General features: G+C 52.9%; 1 protein-coding gene across 1 annotated transcript in view; it reads right to left on the bottom strand.

Annotated features, from left to right (window-relative positions):
* LOC134339783 (cathepsin L-like) overlaps window positions 1–20333 on the bottom strand; it is a 38438-nt gene extending 18105 nt beyond the window's left edge. The window contains exons 1-4 of the mRNA XM_063036554.1: window positions 20201–20333; window positions 19537–19603; window positions 18879–18992; window positions 18423–18586 (exon numbers count right to left, since the gene is read on the bottom strand). Of these exons, the coding sequence (XP_062892624.1) occupies window positions 18423–18586; window positions 18879–18992; window positions 19537–19603; window positions 20201–20287 (432 nt within the window). The 5' untranslated portion in view covers window positions 20288–20333. The remainder of the gene's footprint in view (window positions 1–18422; window positions 18587–18878; window positions 18993–19536; window positions 19604–20200) is intronic.
* Window positions 20334–25299: the final 4966 nt, after the last annotated feature.

Below are 25299 nucleotides of genomic sequence, written 5' to 3'. Positions count from 1 at the left end.
TCAAACCCTTCCTACGGTGCGGAGTCGCCCCCTCACCAGCACTGCTCCCCGCCCCTCCGCTCACACTGTGTGGAGATCCTGCCTGATTTGCCCCTCCCGCAGTGCGGTGGTCCCACCCCCGACTGTCCCGGAGCGCAGATTTTCCTCACACCCCACCTCGGTGAGGGATCCCTCCTCACCCGCGCCTCCCTCGGCACTGACACCAGGGGTGCCTCACTGCACTGAGCTGGGTGGGGGAGACGGTGACTGACTGAGAGGGAGATCGACATCCTCTGCCCCTCCCGTCAGACTGGCCCCGTTCCAGGAAGCCAGTCTCTCCAAGGACGAACACTGGCAATTCCTGACAACGTGCTCACTCACCACACTCGTTCGGACAACTCCAGCCGCTGTGGTGGACTGCAAGGACGTGTACCGTCTCTTATAGTCCCTGTCTGGCCCCTTCCCCCCCACCTATCTGATCCTATCACCCCCGTCCAACAGACAGCCCGCACTGATAAGGACCTGAACGATGTTACAATCCCACTTCCCCCTTCCACCAACGGTCGCCCACCATCGCCCACTTCCCCCCACCCTCCTGATCTACTCGGGACGTTAGTAATCCCCTCCTCAGCCCTCTCTACTGAAGCAGCATCCCTTGGCGCTCTGCCTCAGAATCTGAGGAATGCGTTGCCACAGTCGACTGTGGAGGCAAACTCACTGAGTGAATTTAGAGCGGGGGTCGATAAGCTCTTGGTTAGACAGGGCTTGAAAGGTTACAGGGAGAAGGCAGGAGAATTGGGTTGAGATGGATAATAAATCAGCCAGGATGGGATAGAGAGGCAGACTCGATGGGCTGAATGGCCTGTCACACCTCTACACACACACGCGCGCGCGCGCGCACACACACACACACGCGCGCACACACACACACACACACACACACACACACACACACACTTCTCATTTGAATTTTCCCCCTCTCAACTTAAACACATTTCCTCTAGTTTTAGACATTACAATGCAGGTGATGAAAAGGTACCAGCTGCCTACTCCAACTTGCCCTCCCCGGGGTCCCGATATCTCTCTCTCACACTCCAGAGAACCCACGGGGAGCTGGGGGGCAGCAGAGTGGAGTCAGCAGCCCTTGACACTCCCTCGCTCACTATCTCATTGTCCTCCACACAGTCCAAGTGGGAAGGGATAGAAGAGGTTGGCACCACATTGTGGGCCGAAGAGCCAGTCCTGCGCTGTGATGCTCTATGGCGTCTCCCCTCAGCTTCCGCAGCTCCAGAGAAGACCACCCAAGATCGTCCAGCCTCTCGCGACAGCACGCCCTCTAATCCAGGCAGCATCTGGGTGGAACTCCTCTGCAGCCCTCCAAAGCCTCCTCACCCTTCCTGTGGAGGGGAGGCCAGAACTGAGGGAAATTTCTCCAGAAGTGGCTCAACTACAGTTGCAGAAAGCTGCAACGTTACTTCCTGACTCCTGAACTTAAGAAAGACGAGCTTGCCGTCGGCTTCCTGGACAGCCCTGCGGGCAAGGGTGGCCACTTTCAGAGAAGGTGGAATTGGATCTGCCATCAGCTACTGCCCTTTGGTCGAGCGGGGGAGTGGCATCATAGGTTCATACTTGTGTAAAAGTCCTGGCCACCTATATATGCTGAGACTTTCGCACAGTCCTGTAGTAACTTTATGCATCGCACTGTACTGCTGTCACACAAATAAACAAATTTCCTGACATGTGTGAGTGATGATAAACCTGATTCTGATATGGGTCTCTATTGTGGACTGAGAGTGGGAAGGGGGCAGGGAGAGGGGAATCATGGCTGGGAAAACGGGAAGGGAGAGGGGAGGGAATGGGAAGCACCAGAGAGACATTCTGTAATGATCAATAAACCAATTGTTTGGAATTAAATGACATAGCCTGGTGTCTCAGGGCTGAGTGTGTCTCTGTATTCCCAGATGCCTCGTTCTATCCTCAGTGCCCTACCATTCTCTGTGCAAGACCTACCCTGACTGGTCCTCCTAAAGTGCCTCCTTCCTGGCGGCAGTGGGTCGGAGGGATTGCGGGACAGGAGGTAGCAGTCCTCAACAATGCCTCGGGCCCTTTGTCTACAATGGTCGCAGTGAACGCCACAAGCCAGGAGAGCCTCTCGTCAACTTCTAAAGTTCCCCGTAAGGACTGTAAGGTGCCTTGCAGCTTCCGTAACACAACGATGGAGCCCGGCGGGACGCTGAGAGAACCTCTGGACCTGTTTGAATTGGGCCTCTGCCCCTTCTCTCTTCAGTCCTGACGAAGGGTTCCGGCCCGAAACGTTGACTCTTCATTTCCACGGATGCTGCTGAGTCCCTCCAGCGTGTTGTGAGTGTTAATTCATCGGTTCTTGTACAAGGAGGCGTGAAAGGATCCGCCAGAAACTTAGAGCCTCATTAGAAACATAAAAAACCTGAAAACATAGACACATGGAAAAATGCTGTGCCGAACATGTACTTACTTTCGAAATTATCTAGGGTTACCCATACCCTCTATTTTTCTAAGCTCCATGCACCTATTCAGGAGCCTCTTAAGAGACCCTATCGTATCCAGCTCCACCGCCGTCGCCAGCAGCCCATTCCACTCTCTGCGTAAAAGAACTTACCCCTGACATCCCCTCTGTACCTACTTCCAGGCACCTTAAAACTGTGCCCTCTCGTGCTCGCCAAAGTAAATTCATTATCTCAGCACAAGTCTGTGTCACCACATACAACCCCGAGATTCATTTCCTGGTGGGCATTCACAGTCAATACAAGAAACGCAATAGAACCAACAAAAGATCGCACCCCCCACCCCGCATCAGGACAAACGACTAATGTGCAAAAGAACAGCAAACTTTGCAAATATAAAAAGAGAGAAAAATGCTAATAATACTATTAATTGTCCGGAATAGGGAACAGAGTAACAGGATACCATACAGTCAAGGGGTGAATTTGAAACATTTCAATATCTGGGATATCAGCAAACAAAAGAAAATAGATCATACTGTGAGAAAGGAAAATCTTCTGACAGAATTTACTTCAAGGCTTAAGGAAATCTACCAAACAGAGCTTAACAGTAAATATATACCAGAGGCAAAAAGCACTTTCGTTACACCCATGTAATGCTCTGGTTTGTATTTTTTTTTACTGTTCTGCATTTGGTTCTGTATAAGCTGCCTGTTTGAGTTACTGTTGAAGATAAGAGACAGGGGAATTGTGTGTTGTCCAGTGAGGAACGTTTTAGGGGAGGTTTCTCTGGTGAGGGGCACTAATGTGGGGCTTGGGGTCCTTCGTTAAGGAGAGGAAGAGGGTAGACGCCGGGGAGAAGAGGTCGTCGGATTCGACCTGGAGCGGGGCCATGATTCGACGAAGCCCGGGGAGATCGAAGGAGGATCGGTGAAGGGGAAACCATGAGCTCCAACTTGAGCACATTAGACTGCTCCATTAAAATGGGCCCTTTTTCGCTCTTTCTTTAATAACCCTACAGTCAAATGAAGAATTATAAAGTTAAATCCTTTAAGTGTAAGCTGTGTACTGTCTGTAATTTCGTGGGCACTTATTTATAACAGGGTAACGAATCACGCACCATCCACACAAACAAGTGGTTTGTGGGTGGGCTCGCGCCTCCATCTCAGAAGTTTGGTGGGGCCAGAGATTGTCTTCCCTGGACTTACACTGCTGACAGACTGGAGTCTTTCACCTGTATTAATATAATCTTTTGGCACAATATCGTGGTCTGGAAAATTCACAGGGAAAAATAAGGACTGGAATGACAAGTTTTAGAAAACACAATATGCACCCGAACACACGTAGGTTGGACAGAAGGAGGAAGAGAAATAACAGACACATAAAGATTTACCCAACAGTTAGATAAAACTTCCAAAGATATATTTTCATCAACGAAAACAGGAATCTGCGCGCGACACAAAGATATGCATTTGTGATATAAGAAGGACACATCACTAAACTTAGATGAAAGCACAACCCAAAAAACTGAAGAAATTATCTCTACAGAAGAAAGAGTTAACAAATGGAAGACCATGGCCCTCCACCGAAGGCATCTCCACGATCTGAGCAGCCTAGACGTCCACAAGGAAGCTGCTCAGAGTTGGAGACCACCTCCCCAGGAACAGAAAAGTTCCAGACAGGATCAGGTGGTTAACACAAAAAGATATCAAAAGCATGTATTCAAGATAATCGATGGAGAAAACTCCAGGAGAAACCTGGAGACAATCCAACATGCGACAGGATCCTGCAGCAGTTCACAATCAAGTGGCGAATATCATTGACCACAATCTTGCTTATAAATACTCTGATTCATTTTCTGGCAGGCATACTCAATAAATTCATCCTACAATGATAACCATAACAGAATCAATGAACTCCATGACTGAAGGAGCTCATTAAGTCAGTAACGTCAGAGGACTGACGATAAAAACAAGGATGTAATGCTGAGGCTTTATAGGTCACTGGTGAGGCCCCACTTGGAGTACTGTGGGCAGTTTTGGGCCCCTTATCTTTCTTTCTTTTTAAATCTTTTTATTGAGTAAGTATACAAAAAAGGTAAGCCATATAAACATTAATACAATGTTAAAGTATAATAAAATTCCAAAAGATAACAATACCAAAAAGAAAATACTACAAACAATGTAATTTAAGCATAAGAAACCAAGATAACATAATAGTATACTAGATTTTATATATATCAATGGAAAAAAAAAAGAAAAAAAAAAAAAAACCCCAAAAAAAAAACCCACCGTGCAACTAACTAAAAGCAAAGCAAAGCAATGGGCTAACTTGAAACCAAACAGAGTTAAACTTAAAATCACGTCCTCAATCCCGACCTCCATTAAAACAGTGAAGAAAAAACAAGAAGGGTAAATATTACCCTTATCTAAGAAAGAATGTGCTGACCTTGCAGAAGGTTCACGGGAATGATACTGGGTTTGAAAGGCTTGTCACATGAGGAGCATTTGATGGCTCTGGGCTGTTACCCACTGGAGTTTAGACGATGAGATTCGGCGGGGAGGGATCTCATAGAAACCTATCAAATGTTGAAAGGCCGAGTTAGAGTGGACATGAGAAGGATGTTTTCTATAGTTGGAGACCGATAGAGTGGATGTGGAGAAGATGTTTCCTATAGTGAGGGAGTCTAGGACCAGAGGACACAGACAGAGTGGACGTGGAGAGGATGTTTCCTATAATGGGGGAGTCTAGGACCAGAGGACACAGATAGAGTGGATGTGGAGAGGATGTTTCCTGTAGTGAGAAATATATATATATATATATGTTTCACTCTAGGATACATCCTCTCCACATCCACTCTATCCGTGTCCTCTGGTCTTAGCCTCCCTCACTATAGGATACATCCACTCTATCTTGACCTTTCAATATTTGCTCTCTTTCTATGCGTCTCCCCGTCCCCACCGACTCTTCCCACTGTCCACCCTTTCTTCTGAACTCTGCCTAGGGCAGACTCTCAGTTATCAAACATTTTTCAACTTTTTTATGTTGGAAAGGAAATTTATTCAGGGTTGGTAATAATACTAATTTTGGTAAGGAGGATGTGTTTGTTGGACATACAGTGCGGAGGTGTGTGGGTAGGGAGGGAAGGCCAGTCAAACTCCTGGTCTGTTTACCCCGGGCCTTGCCGAGAAGCCACTTGTCGCTCCAGGCAGCAGGATCCTGCACCTCTGCTCAGGGTTGATCACTGACTGAAGGTCCCTGGAGAAGAACCGGAGAGTGTCTGACCCCGGGAGTGTGTGATAGGACGGTGTGGAGGGAGCTTCACTCTGTGTCTGACCCCGGGAGTGTGTGATGGGACGGTGTGGAGGGAGCTTCACTCTGTGTCTGACCCCGGGAGTGTGTGATGGGACGGTGTGGAGGGAGCTTCACTCTGTGTCTGACCCTGGGAGTGTGTGATGGGACAGTGTGGAGGGAGATTCACTTTGTGTCTGAGCCCGGGAGTGTGTGTTGGGACAGTGTGGAGAGAGCTTCACTCTGTGTCTGACTCCAGGAGTGTGTGATGGGACGGTGTGGAGGGAGATTCACTCTGTGTCTGACCCCGGGACTGTGTGATGGGACGGTGTGGAGGGAGATTCACTTTCTGTCTGACCCCGGGAGTCTGTGATGGGACGGTGTGGAGGGAGCTTCGCTCTGTGTCTGACTCCAGGAGTGTGTGATGGGACAGTGTAGAGGGAGATTCACTCTGTGTCTGACCCCGGGAGTCTGTGATGGGACAGTGTAGAGGGAGCTTCACTCTTTGTCTGACCCCGGGAGTGTGTGATGGGATGGTGTGGAGGGAGCTTCATTCTGTGTCTGACCCATACAGACCCTGGACTGTGAGGTACTGTCCACACCCATCTCATCGCCATCCTCTCCCCCCTGCGGGGAAGAGGGTGAGGGAGGGTGGGAGAGGGAGGGAAACAGAGGGAGGGGAGAGGGTGAGGGAGGGAGGGAGAGAGGGAGGAAGAGAGAGAGGTTGAGGGAGGGAAAGAGAGATGCAGGGGGAGAGGCTGAGGGAGGGAGGAAGAGGGAGGGAGGGAGAGGGGGTAGAGAGATGGAGAGAGGGAGGGGGAGAGGGTGAGGGAGGGAGGGAGAGGGAGGGAGTGAGAGAGAGGGAGGGAGGGAGAGAGATGGAGAGAGAGGGAGGGAGAGAGATGGAGGGGGAGAGGATGAGGGAGGGAGGGAGATGGAAAGGGGAGAGGATGAGGGAGGGAGGGAGAGGGAAAGGGGAGAGGGTGAGGGAGGGAGGGAGAGGGAGGGAGAGAGGGAGGGAGAGGGGGAGAGGGTGAGGGAGGGAGGGAGAGAAAGGGAGAGAGGGAGAGAGGGAGGGAGAGGGAGAGAGGGAGAGAGCGAGGGAGAGGGAGAGAGGGAGGGAGAGAGAGAGGGAGAGGGGGAAGAGGGTGAGTGAGGGCGGGAGAGGGAGGGAAAGAGAGGGAGCGGAGAGGGTGCGTGAGGGAGGGAGAGAGAGAGGGAGGGGAGAGGGAGAGGGAGGGAGTGAGAGGGAGAGAGGGAGGGGGAGAGGGAGAGAGGGAGAGAGAGGGAGAGAGGGAGGGAGAGGGAGAGAGGGAGGGAGAGGGAGGGAGGGAGAGAGATGGAGAGAGAGGGAGGGAGAGAGATGGAGGGGGAGAGGATGAGGGAGGGAGGGAGATGGAAAGGGGAGAGGGTGAGGGAGGGAGGGAGAGGGATAGGGGAGAGGGTGAGGGAGGGAGGGAGAGAGGGAGGGAGAGGCGGTAGAGAGATGGAGAGAAGGAGGGGGAGAGGGTGAGGGAGGGAGGGAGAGGGAGGGGAGAAATGGAGCGAGAGGGAGTGGAGAAGGGGAGGGAGGGAAGGAGAGGGAGGGAGAGAGGGAGAGAGGCAGGGAGAAGTAGAGAGGGAGGGAAAGGGAGAGGGGAGAGGGTGAAGGAGGGAGAGGCGGAGAGAGGGAGGGAGAGGGAAGGGGAGAGGGTGAGGGAAGGAGGGAGAGGGAGGGGAGAGGGTGAGGGTGGGAGGGAGAGTGAAAGTGGGAGGGAGAGGGAGAGTGGCAGGGAGAGAGAGGGAGGGAGAGGGGGATAGGGTGAGGGAGGGAGGGAGAGGGGGGAGAGGGTGAGGAACGGGGAGAGGGAGGGAGAGAGGGAGAGAGGGAGGGAGAGGAAGAGGGGAGAGGGTGAGGGAGGGAGAGGGAGGGAGGGAGAGGGAGGGGGAGAAATGGAGAGAGAGGGGAGAGGGTGAGGGAGGGAGGGAGAGGGAGAGGGAGAGGGTGAGGGAGGGAGTGGAGGAGAGAAGGAGGGAGAGGGAAGGGGGAGAGGGTGAGGGAAGGAGGGAGAGGGAGGGGAGAGGGTAAGGGAGGGAGGGAGATGGAGAGGGGGAGAGGGTGAGGGAAGGAGGGAGAGGGAGGGGAGAGGGTAAGGGAGGGAGGGAGATGGAGAGGGGGAGAGGGTGAGGAAGAGGAGAGAGGGTGAGGAAGGGGGAGGGAGGGAGAGAGGGAGAGAGGGAGGGAGAGGGAGAGGGGAGAGGGTGAGGGAGGGAGAGGGAAGGGGAGAGGGTGAGGGAAGGAGTGAGAGGGAGAGTGGGAGGGAGAGAGAGGGGGAGAGGGGGATAGGGTGAGGGAGGGAAGGAGAGGGAGGGGAGAAATGGAGAGAGAGGGAGGGGAGAGGGTGAGGGAGGGAGGGAGAGGGAGAGGGGAGAGGGTGAGGGAGGGAGGGGGGAGAGGGAGGGAGAGGGAGGGGAGAAATGGAGAGAGAGGGAGGGGAGAGGGTGAGGGAGGGAGGGAGAGGGAGAGGGGAGAGGGTGAGGGAGGGAGGGGGGAGAGGGAGGGAGAGGGTGAGAGAAGGAGGGAGAGAGAGGGAGGGAGGGAGAGAGATGGAGAGAAGGAGGGGGAGAGGGTGAGGGAGGGAGGGAGAGGGAAAGGGGAGAGGATGAGGGAGGGAGGGAGATGGAAAGGGGAGAGGGTGAGGGAGGGAGGGAGAGGGATAGGGGAGAGGGTGAGGGAGGGAGGGAGAGAGGGAGGGAGAGGCGGTAGAGAGATGGAGAGAAGGAGGGGGAGAGGGTGAGGGAGGGAGGGAGAGGGAGGGGAGAAATGGAGCGAGAGGGAGTGGAGAGGGGGAGGGAGGGAAGGAGAGGGAGGGAGAGAGGGAGAGAGGCAGGGAGAAGGAGAGAGGGAGGGAAAGGGAGAGGGGAGAGGGTGAAGGAGGGAGAGGCGGAGAGAGGGAGGGAGAGGGAAGGGGAGAGGGTGAGGGAAGGAGGGAGAGGGAGGGGAGAGGGTGAGGGTGGGAGGGAGAGTGAAAGTGGGAGGGAGAGGGAGAGTGGCAGGGAGAGAGAGGGAGGGAGAGGGGGATAGGGTGAGGGAGGGAGGGAGAGGGGGGAGAGGGTGAGGAACAGGGAGAGGGAGGGAGAGAGGGAGAGAGGGAGGGAGAGGAAGAGGGGAGAGGGTGAGGGAGGGAGAGGGAGGGAGGGAGAGGGAGGGGGAGAAATGGAGAGAGAGGGGAGAGGGTGAGGGAGGGAGGGAGAGGGAGAGGGAGAGGGTGAGGGAGGGAGTGGAGGAGAGAGGGAGGGAGAGAGAGAGAGGGAGAGGGGGAGTGGGTGAGGGAAGGAGGGAGATGGAGAGGGGGAGAGGGTGAGGAAGAGGAGAGAGGGTGAGGAAGGGGGAGGGAGGGAGAGAGGGAGAGAGGGAGGGAGAGGGAGAGGGGAGAGGGTGAGGGAGGGAGAGGGAGGGAGAGAGGGAGGGAGAGGGAAGGGGAGAGGGTGAGGGAAGGAGTGAGAGGGAGAGTGGGAGGGAGAGAGAGGGGGAGAGGGGGATAGGGTGAGGGAGGGAAGGAGAGGGAGGGGAGAAATGGAGAGAGAGGGAGGGGAGAGGGTGAGGGAGGGAGGGAGAGGGAGAGGGGAGAGGGTGAGGGAGGGAGGGGGGAGAGGGAGGGAGAGGGTGAGAGAAGGAGGGAGAGGGATGGGAGAGGGTGAGGGAGGGAGGGAGAGGGAGAGGGGGAGAGGGTGAGGAAGGGGGGAGTGAGGGAGAGAGGGAGGGAGAGGGAGAGGGGAGAGGGTGAGGGAGGGAGAAGGAGAGAGAGAGGGAGAGATGGAGGGAGAGGGAAGGGGAGAGGGTGAGGGAAGGAGAGGGAGAGTGGGAGGGAGAGAGAGGGGGGAGAGGGTGGATAGGGTGAGGGAGGGAAGAAGAGGGAGGGGGAGAAATGGAGTGAGAGGGAGGGGAGAGGGTGAGGGAGGGAGAGAGAGGGAGGGAGAGAGAGAGAGGGAGAGAGGGAGAGGGTGAGGGAAGGAGGGAGAGGGAGAGTGGGAGGGGAGAGAGGGGGAGAGGGGATAGGGTGAGGGGGTGAGAGGGAGGGTACGAGTTGGAAAGAGAGGGGGAGTTTGAGAGAGAGAGAGGGACAGAGAGGGAGAGAGAGAGGGATGGGGCTGGGAATGGGAGGTGAAGAGGAGGGGAAGGGGAGGGTGAGGAGGGAGGGAAGGGGAGGGTGAGGAGGGAGGGAAAGAGAGAGTGAGGGAAGGGAAGTGGAAGAATGAAAGGAGGGGGATGAAGGGATGACTAGAAGGGAAGAAAGTGTTTGAAGTGTAAGGAGGAGAGAGGGAGAGAGGGAGGTAGGTGGGTGCAGATTACAAACTGGGTGAAAGGGAATGATCAAACCGGGGAAGGGCAAAGGTGGAGTTCTGTGCTTTCACTGAACTGAAGGAGCCACTGCGAGCGACCAGGACTTGTGCAAACTCGATAACCCCGTCGCCGCAACGCGGCAGACCGATGAGAGTGGGTTGCCACGGGGTAGGTCCTCAGGTTTGATTCCGAAGCCGCGGCTCCTCGGAGGCACCGCGGTCTCTCCTCCCGCAGCCCACAGCGAGAGTGCGGGGAACGAAAGCACTCCGGGTGGGCGTTTCAATGCCTGACACCGTGTGACTCGGCAGGACGAGCCCAGACCAGGCACGCCGAATCCTAATGGACCGAGCTGCCCCTCTGGGCTGCAAGCAGCAGTCAGGAGGATAACCCTGTCTGACCTGGCTCCACACGGTCTACCTGAGGCAGGTGTATCTGACCATCGTAGCCATGGATGCAGCGACCAGTTGTGTTGTACCGAGTGATCTGGGGCAGGGAAGTGATGCAGAGTGAATCAAAGTGTAAATTGCTTTCTAAATGTGGAGAGAATTCAGGCACAAACCAACATGGTTCAGGACTCTTTCAGGGTTAACTTCAAAGTTCAGGATAAATTTATTACCAAAGTACATACATGTCACCACATACAACCCTGAGGTTCATTTTGTTCCGGGCATACCCAATAAATGCAATGACCACAGATCAATGAAAGATTGCACCAACAGGGTAGACCACAAAGGTGCAAAAACAACAAAAGAAAGAAACTAAATAAATAAACAATAAATATCCAGAGCATCAGATGAAGAGACCTTGAAAGTGAGTCCATAGGTTGTGGGAGCTGCTCAGTGATGGGGTGAGTGAAGTTCAGTGAAGTTATCCCCTCTGGTTCAGGACCCTGATGGTTGAGGGTAATAACTGTTCCTGAACCTGGTGGTGTGGGACCTGAGTCTCCTGCACCTCCTTCCCGATGGAATCAGTTCAGAGTTGAGGTTATCCTCACTGGTTCAGGAGCCTGATGGTTGAGGGTAATAACTGTTCCTGAACCTGGTGGTGTGGGACCTGAGGCTCCTGTACCTCCTTCCCGATGGAATCAGTTCAGAGTTGAGGTTATACTCACTGGTTCAGGAGCCTGATGGTTGAGGGTAATAACTGTTCCTGAACCTGGTGGTGTGGGACCTGAGGCTCCTGTACCTCCTTCCTGATGGAATCAGTTCAGAGTTGAGGTCATCCTCACTGGTTCAGGAGCCTGATGGTTGAGGGTAATAACTGTTCCTGAACCTGGTGGTGTGGGACCTGAGGCTCCTGTACCTCCTTCCCGATGGAATCAGTTCAGAGTTGAGGTTATACTCACTGGTTCAGGAGCCTGATGGTTGAGGGTAATAACTGTTCCTGAACCTGGTGGTGTGGGTCCTGAGGCTCCTGTACCTCCTTCCCGAGGGAATCAGTTCAGAGTTGAGGTTATCCTCACTGGTTCAGGAGCCTGATGGTTGAGGGTAATAACTGTTCCTGAACCTGGTGGTGTGGGACCTGAGGCTCCTGTACCTCCTTCCCGATGGCAATAGTGAGAAGAGAGCATGTCCTGGATAATAGAGGTCTTGGAGAACAGGCAAAATCCACACACACACAGCTCTAGACGTTGCAATCGAACCAGGGTCTCTGGAGTCAGGCGGCCACGGCTTAACACACTGCACCAATGCGCCTCGGGTCACTGTACCTGTCATACAAAGGATGCACCAGTTCCTTCTGCTACAGAATCCTGGTAGACAACACCCCTTCCTACCCTGGAGAATCCAGAGAATGAACCTCCACTTCAATCCATTGTAAACTTGTGTTACTGATAGCACGTTGTGTTTCAAGGTTCATGTGGAATTCAACTGTGAGAAATCACTTCTGTGCCACCCGCAAAGAATCGCCACTTTCCGGCCTCATCTTGACCGTAGGAGTCTTATCATTGAGGTCCCCGACACCCAGGACCTGCTACCATCAAAGGGGAGGTGCAAGAGCCTGAAGGCTCACCCTCAGCTTCTTCCCCTCCACCATTCCGATTTCTGAATTTACAATCAACTCACGAACACTTCTTCAATTTTTTTGCTCCCTTTTTGCACTACATATTAACTTTTAAAAATATAATTCTTATTATAATTTATTGTGTATTTTAGGTATACCACTGACCTGCAGCCTCAAAAGCAACAGATTTGATGACATTTGTCAGCAATAATAGACTTAATTCTGATGGTCAAGTCCTCTTCCCGCTCCCCTCACACCGCACTTCATTCCTCTCCAGAGTGCAGAGGAGCAGAGAGATCCTGGGGCCAACCAACCCCTCAAAGTCACCGTGCAAGTTGATAGGGTGGTGACAAAGGCGTATGGGGTGTTGGCCTTCATTAGTCGGGGATTGAGCTCGAGAGCCATGAGGTTAAGTTGCAGGTCTATGAAAGCCTGGTTAGACCACACCTGGAATATTCTGTTCCGTTCTGGTCGCGTCTTTTAGGAAGGATGTGGAAGCTTTAGAGAATGTGCAGAGGAGGTTTACCACGATGCTGCCTGGATTAGAGAGGGTGCAGCAGAGATTCACCAGGACGCTGCCTGGATTGGAGGGAGTGCAGAGGAGATTTACCAAGATGCTGACTGGATTAGAGAGGGTGCAGAGGAGATTTCCCAGGACGCAGCCTGGATTAGAGAGGGTGCAGAGGAGATTCACCAGGACGCTGCCTGCATTAGAGAGGGTGCAGAGGAGATTTACCAGGGCGCTGCCTGGATTAGAGAGGGTGCAGAGGAGATTCACCAGAACACTGCCTGGATTAGCGAGGGTGCAGAGGAGATTTACCAGGGCGCTGCCTGGATTAGAGAGGGTGCAGAGGAGATTTACCAGGGCGCTGCCTGGATTAGAGAGGGTGCAGAGGAGATTTACCAGGACGCTGCCTGGATTAGAGAGGGTGCAGAGGAGATTTACCAGGAAGCTGCCTGGATTAGAGAGGGTGCAGAGGAGATTTCCCAGGACGCAGCCTGGATTAGAGAGGGTGCAGAGGGGATTCACCAGGACGCTGCCTGCATTAGAGAGGGTGCAGAGGAGATTTACCAGGGCGCTGCCTGGATTAGAGAGGGTGCAGAGGAGATTCACCAGGACGCTGCCTGGATTAGAGAGGGTGCAGAGGAGATTTACCAGGGCGCTGCCTGGATTAGAGAGGGTGCAGAGGAGGTTTACCAGAATGCTACCTACATTAGAGAGGGTGCAGGGGAGATTTACCAGGATGCTGCCTGGATTAGAGAGGGGGCAGAGGAGGTGTACCAGGACGCTGCCTGGATTAGAGAGGGTGCAGAGGAGATTTACCAGGATGCCGCCTGGATTAGAGAAGGTGCAGAGAAGATTTACCAGGATGCTGCCTGGATTAGAGAGGGTGCAGAGGAGATTTACCAGGATGCCGCCTGGATTAGAGAGGGTGCAGAGGAGATTTACCAGGATGCTGCCTGGATTAGAGAGGGTGCAGAGGAGATTTACCGGGATGCCGCCTGCATTAGAGAGGGTGTCTTATGAGGAAAGATTGAGTGAGTTTAGACTTTTCTCTTTGGAGAAAAGGTAATGAGAGGAGACAAGGTCCCGCACGGGAGATTGGTCAAGATCGTTCAGTCACTCGGCATTCAGGATGGGGTAGTAAATTGGATGAGACATTGGCTTTGAGGGAGAAGCCAGAGAGTGGTGGTAGATGGTTGTCTCACTGTCTGGACGCCTGTGACTAGTGGAGTGCTGCAGGGACCGGTGTTGTGTCTGTCGTTGTTTGTCATCTATATCAACGATCTGGATGAAAATGTGGTTAACTGAAGCAGCAAATTTGCGGATGACACCAAGATTGGGATGTAGTGGACAGTGAGGAAGGCTATCATGGCTTTCAGTGGGGTCTGGACCAGCCAGAAAAATGCGCTGTAAAATGGCAGACGGAAGCTAATGCAGACAAGTGCAAGGTGTTGCACTTTGGTTGGACCAACCAGAGTAGGTCTTGACTGAAGAGTGTGGACAAAGGGATCTGGGAGTACAGGTCCATAATTCATTGAAAGTGGCGTCACAGGTAGACAGGGTTGCAAAGAAAGGTTTTGGTACTTTGGTCTTTGTAAATCAATGTCTTGAGCACAGGAGAGATGGGACATAATGTTGAAGTTCTATACTTTGGAGTATCGTGTTTGGTTTTGGTCACCTATCTACAGGAAAGGTTGAAAGAGTGCAGAGAAAATTTGCAAGAATGTTGCCACATCTGAAGGACGTGAGTTCTAAGGAAAGATTGAATAGGTTAGGAATGAAGTCTTTAGAATGTAGAAGATTGAGAGGAGATTTGATGGAGGCATACAAAATTACAAGGAGTACAGAGAGACTATCTGCAAGCAGGCTTTTTCCACAGAGATTGGGTGGGACCACATCCAGAGCTCATGGGTTAAGGGAGAAAGGTGAAAAGTTTAAGGGGAACGTGAGGGAAACTTCTTCACTCAGAGGGTGGTGAGAGTGTGGAATGAGCTGCCAGCACAAGTGGTGCATGTGAGCTCGATTTCAATGTTTAAGAGAAGTTTGAGAAGTTTGGACAGGTACGTGGATGGGAGGGGTGTGGAGGGCTGAGGTCCCGGTGAAGAAGGCAGGTTAAGTGGTTTCAGCATAGACTAGATGGGCCGAAGGGCCTGCTGTTGTGCTATAGTTTTCTATGACTTTTTTTGTTGCGCAGTGAGGAGGGATTTGGGGTGGGGGTGGTTGATAATTGTGCTGCTGTTCTTTTTTTTCTTGGGTTTGTGACTATTTGGAGAAGGAGAATTTCATAGAAACATAGAAAATAGGTGCAGTAGTAGGCCATTCGGCCCTTCGAGCCTGCACCGCCATTTATTATGATCATGGCTGATCATCCAACTCAGATCCCCGCCCCAGCCTTCCCTCCATACCCCCTGATCCCCGTAGCCACAAGGGCCATATTCAGAGTTGTATACTCTGATAATAAATGAAGCTATAATCTTTGACTCTATGACTTGATAGAGGTGTACAAGATGTTAAGAGGCATCGATCGAGTGGACAGCCAGCACTCTATTCCCATGTAGGCAATGGCTAATATGAGGTACATAATTTTGAGGTGATTGGAGGAAAGTATGAGGCGGGGGGAATGTCAGAGATAAATTCTTTGCACAAACAGGTGTGGATGGTGGTAGAGGCAAATACATTAGGGACAAGTGGCAAGTAACTTTTGAGCTTCACAAGTGCCAGGCAACAACCATCTCCAACAAGAGAGGGCAAAGTCTTGGGTACATATATATTGCTAGGGTGCCTAGGAGTTTTACACAGTGCTGTATTTGTCAACGTGGAGCAGAGAGCGAGTTTGTGAATCTGGCGGGAGCAAAAGATGTGAGAGTGGAGCACCGTGGGAGGGGTGAGGGACAGGTGGCAGAGAAGGAGTGTCAGGGCTGGGTACAGACACACCCAGCCCTGAGACACCAGGCAAGGTCATTTGATTCCAAACAATTGGTTTATTGATCATTACAGAATGTCTCTCTGGTGCTTCCCGCTCCCTCCCCTCTCCCTTCCCCCTTTCCCAACCATGATTCCCCTCTCCTTGCCCCCTTCCCACTCTCAGTCCATAATAGAGACCCATATCAGAATCGGGTGTAGCCCCCGGTAAGACTCAGGCTCACTCAACTCGCTTCCGTCCGGGGGGAGTAGCCTTCAGTCCCGTCAAACTGGGTAATCAAGTTTGTGTGGATGCTGTGTGATGTACCCCACCACGCCAAATAACAGACAATACACCATATGTGATTAAATGATTACACTTTATAGATCTTACTGGAACTATGTAATTAATAGAGATAAAATATAAAAGGAAAATAAAAGACGCCAAACTTATCAAATTTCAACCACTTCGTCACAACCATTGGAGCTCAATTAACGGAGTCTTCTTTCCACCATTCCATCCCCTCCGACCCCCTCGACCCACCGCCTGGGACCAGCCGCTTCACACCAGTCTGTCTTCATCTCCTGTCCTCGGCGAAGACCCTGGGCCTCGGATCCCGCTCTGGGTCCGTTCCGTCGCCCAGCTTACAGCATCACATCTCCCCTCTCTGTCCCCATCCCGCCTTCTCCCCAAAGCCCGCGAAAACAATAGCTTACAGACACACAAGAAAGAATATCATATATATCCCAATTGGTTCGTTTACCCTCTTATCAATAATATAACCCAAACAAGCAGAGAGAGAGAGGGGGAACTCCTTACATCACAGTTACTATTACAGAAAAGCCATTTTAGTTATAACATAATTTGAATATAATTTTGATTAGTCCTACGAAAATGTATCACCTAACATTTTCCACATCCACTCTATCTGTGTCCTCTGGTCCTAGACTCCCCCACCATAGGGAACATCCTTTCCACATCCACTCTATCTGTGCCCTCTGGTCTTAGCCTCCCTCACTATAGGATACATCCACTCTATCTTGACCTTTCAATATTTGCTCTCTTTCTATGCGTCTCCCCGTCCCCACCGACTCTTCCCCCTGTCCACCCTTTCTTCTGAACTCTGCCCAGGGCAGACTCTCAGTTATCAAACATTTTTCAACTTTTTTATGTTGGAAAGGAAATTTATTCAGGGTTGGTAATAATACTAATTTTAGTAAGGAGGATGTATTGGTTGGACAGACAGTACGGAGGTGTGTGGGTAGGGAGGGAAGGCCAGTCAAACTCCTGGTCTGTTTACCCTGGGCCTTGACGAAAAGCCACTTGTCGCTCCAGGCAGCAGGATCCTGCACCTCTGCTCAGGTTGATCTCTGACTGAAGGTCCCTGGAGAAGAACCAGAGAGTGTCTGACCCCGGGAGTGTGTGATAGGACGGTGTGGAGGGAGCTTCACTCTGTTTCTGACCCCGGGAGTGTGTGATAGGACGGTGTGGAGGGGGCTTCACACTGTGTCTCACTCCAGGAGTGTGTGATGGGACGGTGTGGAGGGAGATTCAATCTGTGTCTGACCACGGGAGTGTGTGATGGGGCGGGGTGGAGGGAGATTCACTCTGTGTCTGACCCCGGGAATATGTGATGGGATGGTGTGGAGGGAGATTCACTCTGTGTATGACCCCGGGAGTGTGTGATGGGACAGTGTGGAGGGAGATTCACTCTGTGTCTGACACCGGGAGTATGTGATGGGACGGTGTGGAGGGAGATTCACTCTGTGTCTGACCCCGGGAGTGTGTGATGGGACGGTGTGGAGGGAGCTTCACTCTGTGTCTGACTCCAGGAGTGTGTGATGGGACAGTGTAGAGGGAGCTTCACTCTGTGTCTGACCCCGGGATTGTGTGATGGGACGGTGTGGAGGGAGATTCACTCTGTGTCTGACCCCGGGTGTGTGTGATGGGACGGTATGGAGGGAGCTTCACTCTGTGTCTGACCCCGGGAGTCTGTGACAGGACGGTGTGGAGGGGGCTTCACTCTGTGTCTGACCCCGGGAGTGTGTGATGGGACGGTGTGGAGGGAGATTCACTCTGTGTCTGACCCCGGGAGTGTGTGATGGGACGGTGTGGAGGGAGCTTCACTCTGTGTCTGACTCCAGGAGTGTGTGATGGGACAGTGTAGAGGGAGCTTCACTCTGTGTCTGACCCCGGGATTGTGTGATGGGACGGTGTGGAGGGAGATTCACTCTGTGTCTGACCCCGGGAGTCTGTGACAGGACGGTGTGGAGGGGGCTTCACTCTGTGTCTGACCCCGGGAGTGTGTGATGGCACGGTGTGGAGGGAGATTCACTCTGTGTCTGACCCTGGGAGTGTGTGATGGGACAGCGTACAGGGAGCTTCACTCTGTGTCTGACCCCGGGATTGTGTGATGGGACGGTGTGGAGGGAGATTCACTCTGTGTCTGACCCCGGGTGTGTGTGATGGGACGGTATGGAGGGAGCTTCACTCTGTGTCTGACCCCGGGAGTCTGTGATAGGACGGTGTGGAGTGGGCTTCACTCTGTGTCTGACCCCGGGAGTGTGTGATGGGACGGTGTGGAGGGAGATTCACTCTGTGTCTGACCCTGGGAGTGTGTGATGGGACGGTGTAGAGGGAGCTTCACTCTGTGTCTGACCCCGGTAATGTGTGATGGGACTGTCTGGAGGGAGATTCACTCTGTGTCTGAGCCGGGAGTGTGTGATGGGACAGTGTGGAGGGAGCTTCACTCTGTGTCTGACCTCGGGAGTGTGTGATGGGATGGTGTGGAGGGAGCTTCATTCTGTGTCTGACCCATACAGACCCTGGACCGTGAGGTGCTGTCCACACCCATCTCATCGCCATCCTCTCCCTCCTGCGGTCTCTCCTCCAGGGACATCTGATCAAGTAGATACTTCGTCCGTCCTGGTAGGGACGTACCTGATTTTTGACTGACGTTACCGCACCGTAACTTCTCCAGTCTATTCGCCGACGAATCCGACAGTCCGCAATCGGTTCGGCCACCGGCACCTTCGCCATCTCCTGCATCCAGGACGTGTCGTTCATCATCAACGGGTTGAGGTAGAACTGCTCGAATTCTTCGTCTGAGGAGAGGGGAAGGAAGACAATTACCGACTGTTTCTGCCCAGGCACGATGGGCTGGGGTCAGCTCGAGGAGGGTAGAACGAGCAGAATTCAAGTTCAGAGGGACCGGGGACGCTGAGCTTTGGATGTGGGGGCTTGTTTTGATGGGATTGGGTTGTTTCAGACTGAGCTACGGCAAAATCTGTACCCATCCCTGCACAACAGGACTTTTAGAATAGAGAGTCTGGACCGAACTCTCCCAGAGCCGAACCGGTGGGTGGGGGGTTTGTTGTCACTCCACGCACCCGGTACCTGTCATGTCACTGAATTCGGTGACTCCGTGCTCGGCCGTTCCTCTGTCGTCGTCTTCCATCTGCTCAGCTTTCTTCATGTTCTCCACGAAGATCTGGAAACGGCGATTCTCTTCTGCCGAGAGAGAGGGAGTGTGTAAGGAGCGAGAGGGGAGAGAGAGAAGAAGAGGAGAGAATGAGAGTGTGAAAGAGATGAAGAGAGCAAGAGAAGGGGGATTTGAGGAAGTGTGTGAGGAGTGAGCAGGGAAAGTGTGTGAGGGGAGCGAAGGGGCAGGAATGAATGTCAGAGTTCAGAGAGAGAGAGAGAGAGAAAGTGTGCGAGCAGAGACAGTTTTGGAGCTGGGGGACGAGTGTGTGACAGAGAGGGGAAGGGAGAAGGGAAGAGAGACAAAGAGGTGACAGAGAGATGTAAAGTGTGTGTGGGGGGAGAGAGAGAAGGTGAGAAGGGAGAGAATGAGTGTGGGACGAGGAGGAGAGGGTGAATGTGTAAGAGAGAGCAGGACAGAGAAAGAAGGAGTAGGGGAGGGTGTAGAAGGGGGTGTTGGTGCCCAGTAGAACCCTCTGTTCCTCCACCCCTCTCTCCCTCCCTCCCCACTCCCTTTGCTCGACCCCCTTCTCCCCATCCCTTCCCGGGACAGAACGAGTCCGGTTCCCCTTACCTTCCTCTCCGTCATAACTCCTGTTGTAAGCCACTTTGAACTCCTCGAAATCGGACCGCATTTGGAACTGGGGACGGAAGAAGTTGCCGTTCGTCGGGAATCTCCTTCCCTCAGTCCGTGTCGCTGGGAACCTCTGAGAAGGCCATCCCAGCCCTGAGCAGTGAGGGCCGCCCCCACCCGCCCTCTCCCCAGTACGGACACACCCTTGGGATTAGTGAAGGTGCGGTGGAGGGGAAGGGGACAGTGTGGAAGTGGCCGTGGTGGGTGAGGCAGTGGAGGGGGATGAAACTGTGGAGAATACGGGACTGAAGAGGAATGGAGGGGAGGCGGTTTAGAGGGGAGGGGCGTGAGGAGTGGTGGAGGGGGTTGTAGGGGGAGAGGATGGGGATGGAGAGGGAGAGGGATGGGGATGGAGTGGGGAGCGAAAGGAAAATACAGGGCAGTGAGGGGAAAGGCGGTAGGGGAGTGAGGTCGAGGGCGAGGGAGGGCAGTGAGGGGAAGGGAAAGGGAGGTGGAGCGGTGGCGAGGGAGGGAGGCCGGATGGGGTGAAGTGATTGAAGGGAGATACAACAACTGCTCCTGAAGTTGGTGCTGAAGGACCCCAGGCTTTGGAATCTCCTGCCCAATGGAAGTTGCAAGTCCTGTCTGTCCATTGGAGTCTTACATCAGTCGAGGTGACCAGCTGGAACTTCGGCTGTGGCCGGGAAATGCCAGTGAAATCCAGCAGTGTAGCATCTGGAGCTGCGTCCATTCCCTCCTGCGCGGCACGGGTTAATATATCGTTACAGTTGAGATGAAAACTGACCGTGGTTGATCTGATCTACACTGAGGTTCTGTTGTTGCTGTGCCAAGCCGATAAGGCATAATTCCGCAGCCTTCAACTGGCATCTTATCGCGCACTCCGCTTGAGCAACAGTTTGAAGCCGCCACTGTCACCCGCCCGATCTCCCGCCGCGTCTGTGTATGTGCTCAGCCGGCCGAGCCCATCGGACAAAGGTCTGGCGCAGGACAAGAAAGAATTTCTACAGCCAGAGGGTGACAGATCTATGGAATTCATTCCCAGACTTCTGTGGCGGTCAAGCTCACTGGTCCCTGTCAGTTCCCGGTCCCCGGCAGTTCCCTGTTCCGTGTCAGTTCCTGGTCCCCGTCAGTTCCCGGCCTCTGTCAGTTCCCTGGTCTCTGTCAGTTCACTGGTCCCCGTCAGTTCCCGGCCTCTGTCAGTTCCCGGTCTCTGTCAGTTCCCTGATCCCTGTCAGTTCCCTGATCCCTGTCAGTTCTCGGTCCCCGTCAGTTCCCTGGTCCCCGTCAGTTCCCGGCCTCTGTCAGTTCCCTGGTCTCTGTCAGTTCACTGGTCCCCGTCAGTTCCCGGCCTCTGTCAGTTCCCTGGTCTCTGTCAGTTCACTGGTCCCCGTCAGTTCCCTGGTCCATGTCAGTTCCCTGATCCCTGTCAGTTCCCGGTCCCCGTCAGTTCCCTGGTCCCCGTCAGTTCCCGGCCTCTGTCAGTTCCCTGGTCCCTGTCAGTTCCCGGTCCCCGTCAGTTCCCTGGTCCATGTCAGTTCCCTGGTCCCCGTCAGTTCGCGGTCTCTGTCAGTTCCCTGATCCCTGTCAGTTCCCTGGTCCCCGTCAGTTCCCTGGTCCTTGTCAGTTCCTTGGTCCGTGTCCGCTCCCTGCTCCCTCTTTGTTCCCTTGTCCGTGCCAACTCTGCCAATGAGCACCAGAAACTGCCGAGTGCTGTGGGCACAGCTCAGGACATGACAGAAACCAGCCTCGGCTCCGTGATGTCTGCCTACACTTCCCACTGACTCGTTGAGGCAGCCAGTGTAATCGAAGATCTCAGTAACCCCGGACCTTCTTCCCTATCCCTCCTCCCATCGGGAAGAGCAAATGAAAAGCCTGAAAATATGTAATATCTGTTCAAAGTTCAAAGTACACTTTACGGTCAGAGTACATCCACGTCAGCGCACAGAACCCAACGATTCATTTCCCTGTGGGCACACTCAACAAATCTGTGGATTTGTAATCAGGATCAATAAAAGATCAGATAGAAGACAGCTAACTGTGTAAATGCAAATATAAATAATCAGAAACCTATAACGTGAACATGAAATAACAAGCCAAAGATTCATGAACGTGACACTATTGCTTGTGGGAACATTTCAATGGGTGAGGAAGTGAGTGTGGTTATCCCCTCTGGTTCAGGAGCCTGATGGTTGAGGGGTAATAACTGTTCCTGAACCTGGTGGTGTGGGACCTGAGGCTCCTGTACCTCCTTCCCGATGGAATCAGTTCAGAGTTGAGGTTATCCTCACTGGTTTAGGAGCCTGATGGTTGAGGGTAATAACTGTTCCTGAACCTGGTGGTGTGGGACCTGAGGCTCCTGTACCTCCTTCCCGATGGAATCAGTTCAGAGTTGAGGTTATCCTCACTGGTTTAGGAGCCTGATGGTTGAGGGGTAATAACTGTTCCTGAACCTGGTGGTGTGAGACCTGCACCTTCCACCTGATGGCAGTAGTGAGACAGGAACATGTCCTGGGTGGTGGGGTCCCTGATGATGGATGCTGCTTTCCTACGACAGTGTTTTGCGTAGATGTGCTCAGCGGTGGGGAGAGCTTTACCCGTGATGGACTGGGCTGAACCCACTACTCTGAAGGATTTTCTGTTCACCGACATTGGTGTTCCCATACCAGGCCGTAATGCAGCCGGACAACACACTCTCCTCAAAGTGTTGCTTTTGTAAGGCGATTGATCATGTCCTGCCACAAGGGGCCCTGGTAACGGACCCAAATGCAGGACACAGACACTGAAGTACAAGGAACAGAACTTGACTAGAACAGGGACATGACAGGATACAGACCAGGAGCCGGTACAAGAACGCAGACTTGGGCTAGGGAAAGCGGGACCAGGACTGGAAACCATGGACTAGGAGACAAGGCTTCGACTCCGAGATCGAGACTGGACAAGGATCCAGAACCTAGGTCTTGCCTCGGGCTCGGTCTCCAGAACCAGGCAAGGACATGACGTGGCTTCAGCACAGGACGTGGCTGGGGTCTAGAGGCCTGAGCTTGGAGAAAGGCTGGGGTCCTTGCTCTTGAAGCTTGAGGCTGGGGTCCTGGGTCTTGAGCTTGGCTGCAGGCTGGGGTCCTGGGTCTTGAGCTTGGCTGCAGGCTGGTGTCTTGGGTCTTGAGCTTGGCTGCAGGCCGGTGTCTTGGGTCTTGAGCTTGGCTGCAGGCTGTTGTCTTGGGTCTTGCGCTTAGCTGCAGGCTGGGGTCTTGGGGCCTTGGGTCTTGAACTTAAATGCAGGCTAGGGTCTTGGGTCTTGAGCTTGGCTGCAGGATGTGGTCTTGTGTCTTGAGCTTGTAGTCTGGGGAAATCAGGCTTGGGTTCTTGGAGATTGGCTTGGAATCCTCGAAGCTTGGGTTCTTGGAGCTTGGCTTGGGATCCTTGAGGCTTGGGTTCTTGAGCTTGGTTTGGGATCCTCGGGACTTGGGTTCTTGGAGCTTGACTTGGGATCCTGGAGGCTTGGGTTCTTGGAGCTTCTCCTGGGCAAGATGCGGGACTCCTGGGCAGGACGAGGAACTTCACCCCACAGAGGCAAGGACAGGGACGGACGGACCCAACCGCAGGGTAACGGTCAGCGGCCTGGCTGACCTGAATGAGGCAAGGGACGGGAAAGGAGCTCAATACAGGGTGGCTCTGAGCCTCGGGGCAGCCAGCAACCTAGGCTGGCTACAGAAATGGACAAATCCATACCACGATGACTACTCCGATGAATGGTAACAAAGCTCCATGAAGCGGTGGTCCTCCAACCAAGCCTAGAGTTCACGAATGGTTTCACTAGACTTCCTTCAGCAGGTTGCTCCAAAGGGGACTGACAAGACAAGCCAGCAGCCCACACTCAACCCCAAGGCTACTGATATTCCAAGCCCCAAGACGGGAATCAGGAGCCTATGCTTAACTCAATCAAAACAAGGCACAGCTGGAAGACCCGGAGTCCTGAGTCCATGGACAAGACCATGAATCAGAATGCAGACTTCACGGACCGGACCATGACATGTCCTGGGATGGCCCATTGTACAAGGCCAGGAAAATGTGTCAGGTGAGGGATCTTGACCACTCAATCTATCTCATTGTGACATTAAACCTGACTGCCTGCCTGCACCGCACTCTCTCTCTAGTTTATTCTGCACTCTGTTATTGTTTCACTTTGAATTCCCTCAAAGCACTGTGTAAATGATCTGATCCGTATGAAAAAATATTTATGCATTTCACAGCACCTCGGTGCATATGACACTGATAAAACACTTTACCAATTTCGTCTTGCTACACTGAGGTAGATTAGGTCTGTCCAGACCAGGTAACTGACTGTGATCTGGGAACTGACTGGGATCTGGGACCTGGGAACTGACCGGGATCTGGGAACTGACCGAGACCTGGGAACTGACCGGGACCTGCATATTGACCAGGAACTGACCCGGACATGTGAACTGACCGGGATCTGGGAGCTGACTGTGACCTGGGAATTGACTGTGATCTGGGAACTGACTGGGACCTGGGAACTGATCGAGACCTGGGAACTGACTGGGACCTGGGAACATACTGGGATCTGGGAATTGAGCACGACCTGCCAACTGACCGGGACATGTGAACTGACTGGGATCTGGGAACTGACTGTGATCTGGGAACTGACTGGGACTTGGGAAATCACCGGGACCTGGGAACTGACAGTGTCAGTCAATTCTTCTGATCCCAGTCAATTCCCAGTCATAATGGGTCCGATTCTGTGAGGTCTGCGATGTCCACAAAACTGACATTAACCAACAACTGGGGTGAGATATATGTCCTCACCAGGCCCAACAAACTGGTGAATCCTGACCTACTAACTGAAGGATTCTCAAACACTACTTGACTCCACTGGTCGCTCCAGACTTGAGCCGATTCAGAATGACATCATTCCCACAAATTTCAAAGGTCAGTGTCACAGTCGAGTGTGCACTCAGAAGTTCAGGAACAGGTCGGCACAGTTCCGGTGAGAAACCTTTCGGCAGTGTCCCAGGCACAGAGCATCAGGTCAGCTGCGTTCACAGGTCAAATGAAATTGAATCTACATTATACACAATTTTCACAAGAAAGATCACAAGAGAACTAGAAATGAATGTCGTCCACTTTAGTGCAGAATCAGAATCAGAATCAGGTTTGTGACGTGAAATTTGTTAACTCAGCAGCTGCAGTTCAATGCAATACATAATCTAGCAGAGAGAGAGAAAAAAGTAATAATTAAAATAAAACATGATAATAAATAAACAAGTAAATCAATTACGTATATTGAATAGGTGATTAAAAATGTGCAAAAACAGAAATACTCTATATTGAAAAAAATTTAGGTCATCTCCAAAGATTCAATGTCCATTTAGGAATCGGATGGCAGAGGGGAAGAAGCTGTTCCTGAATCGCTGAGTGTGTGCCTTCAGGCTTCTGTATCTCCTCCCTGATGGTAACAGTGAGAAAAGGGCATGCCCTGGGTGCTGGAGATCCTTAATAATGGACGCTGCTTTTCTGAGACACCGCTCCCTAAAGATGTCCTGTGTACATTGTAAGCTGGTACCCAGGATTGAGCTGACTAGATTTACAACCTTCTGCAGCTTCTTTCGGTCTTGTACAGTAGCCCCTCCATACCAGACAGTGATGCAGCCTCGGTACAACCATAGAAGTTTTGAGTGTATTTGTTGACATGCCAATTCTCTTCAAACTCCTAATGAAGTATAG

Source organism: Mobula hypostoma, chromosome 30 (assembly GCF_963921235.1).
Source record: "Mobula hypostoma chromosome 30, sMobHyp1.1, whole genome shotgun sequence".
Classification (NCBI taxonomy): Eukaryota; Metazoa; Chordata; class Chondrichthyes; order Myliobatiformes; family Myliobatidae; genus Mobula; species Mobula hypostoma.
Note: the sequence above shows the minus strand (reverse complement) of the source record. Positions and strands in the feature narration are given on the sequence as shown.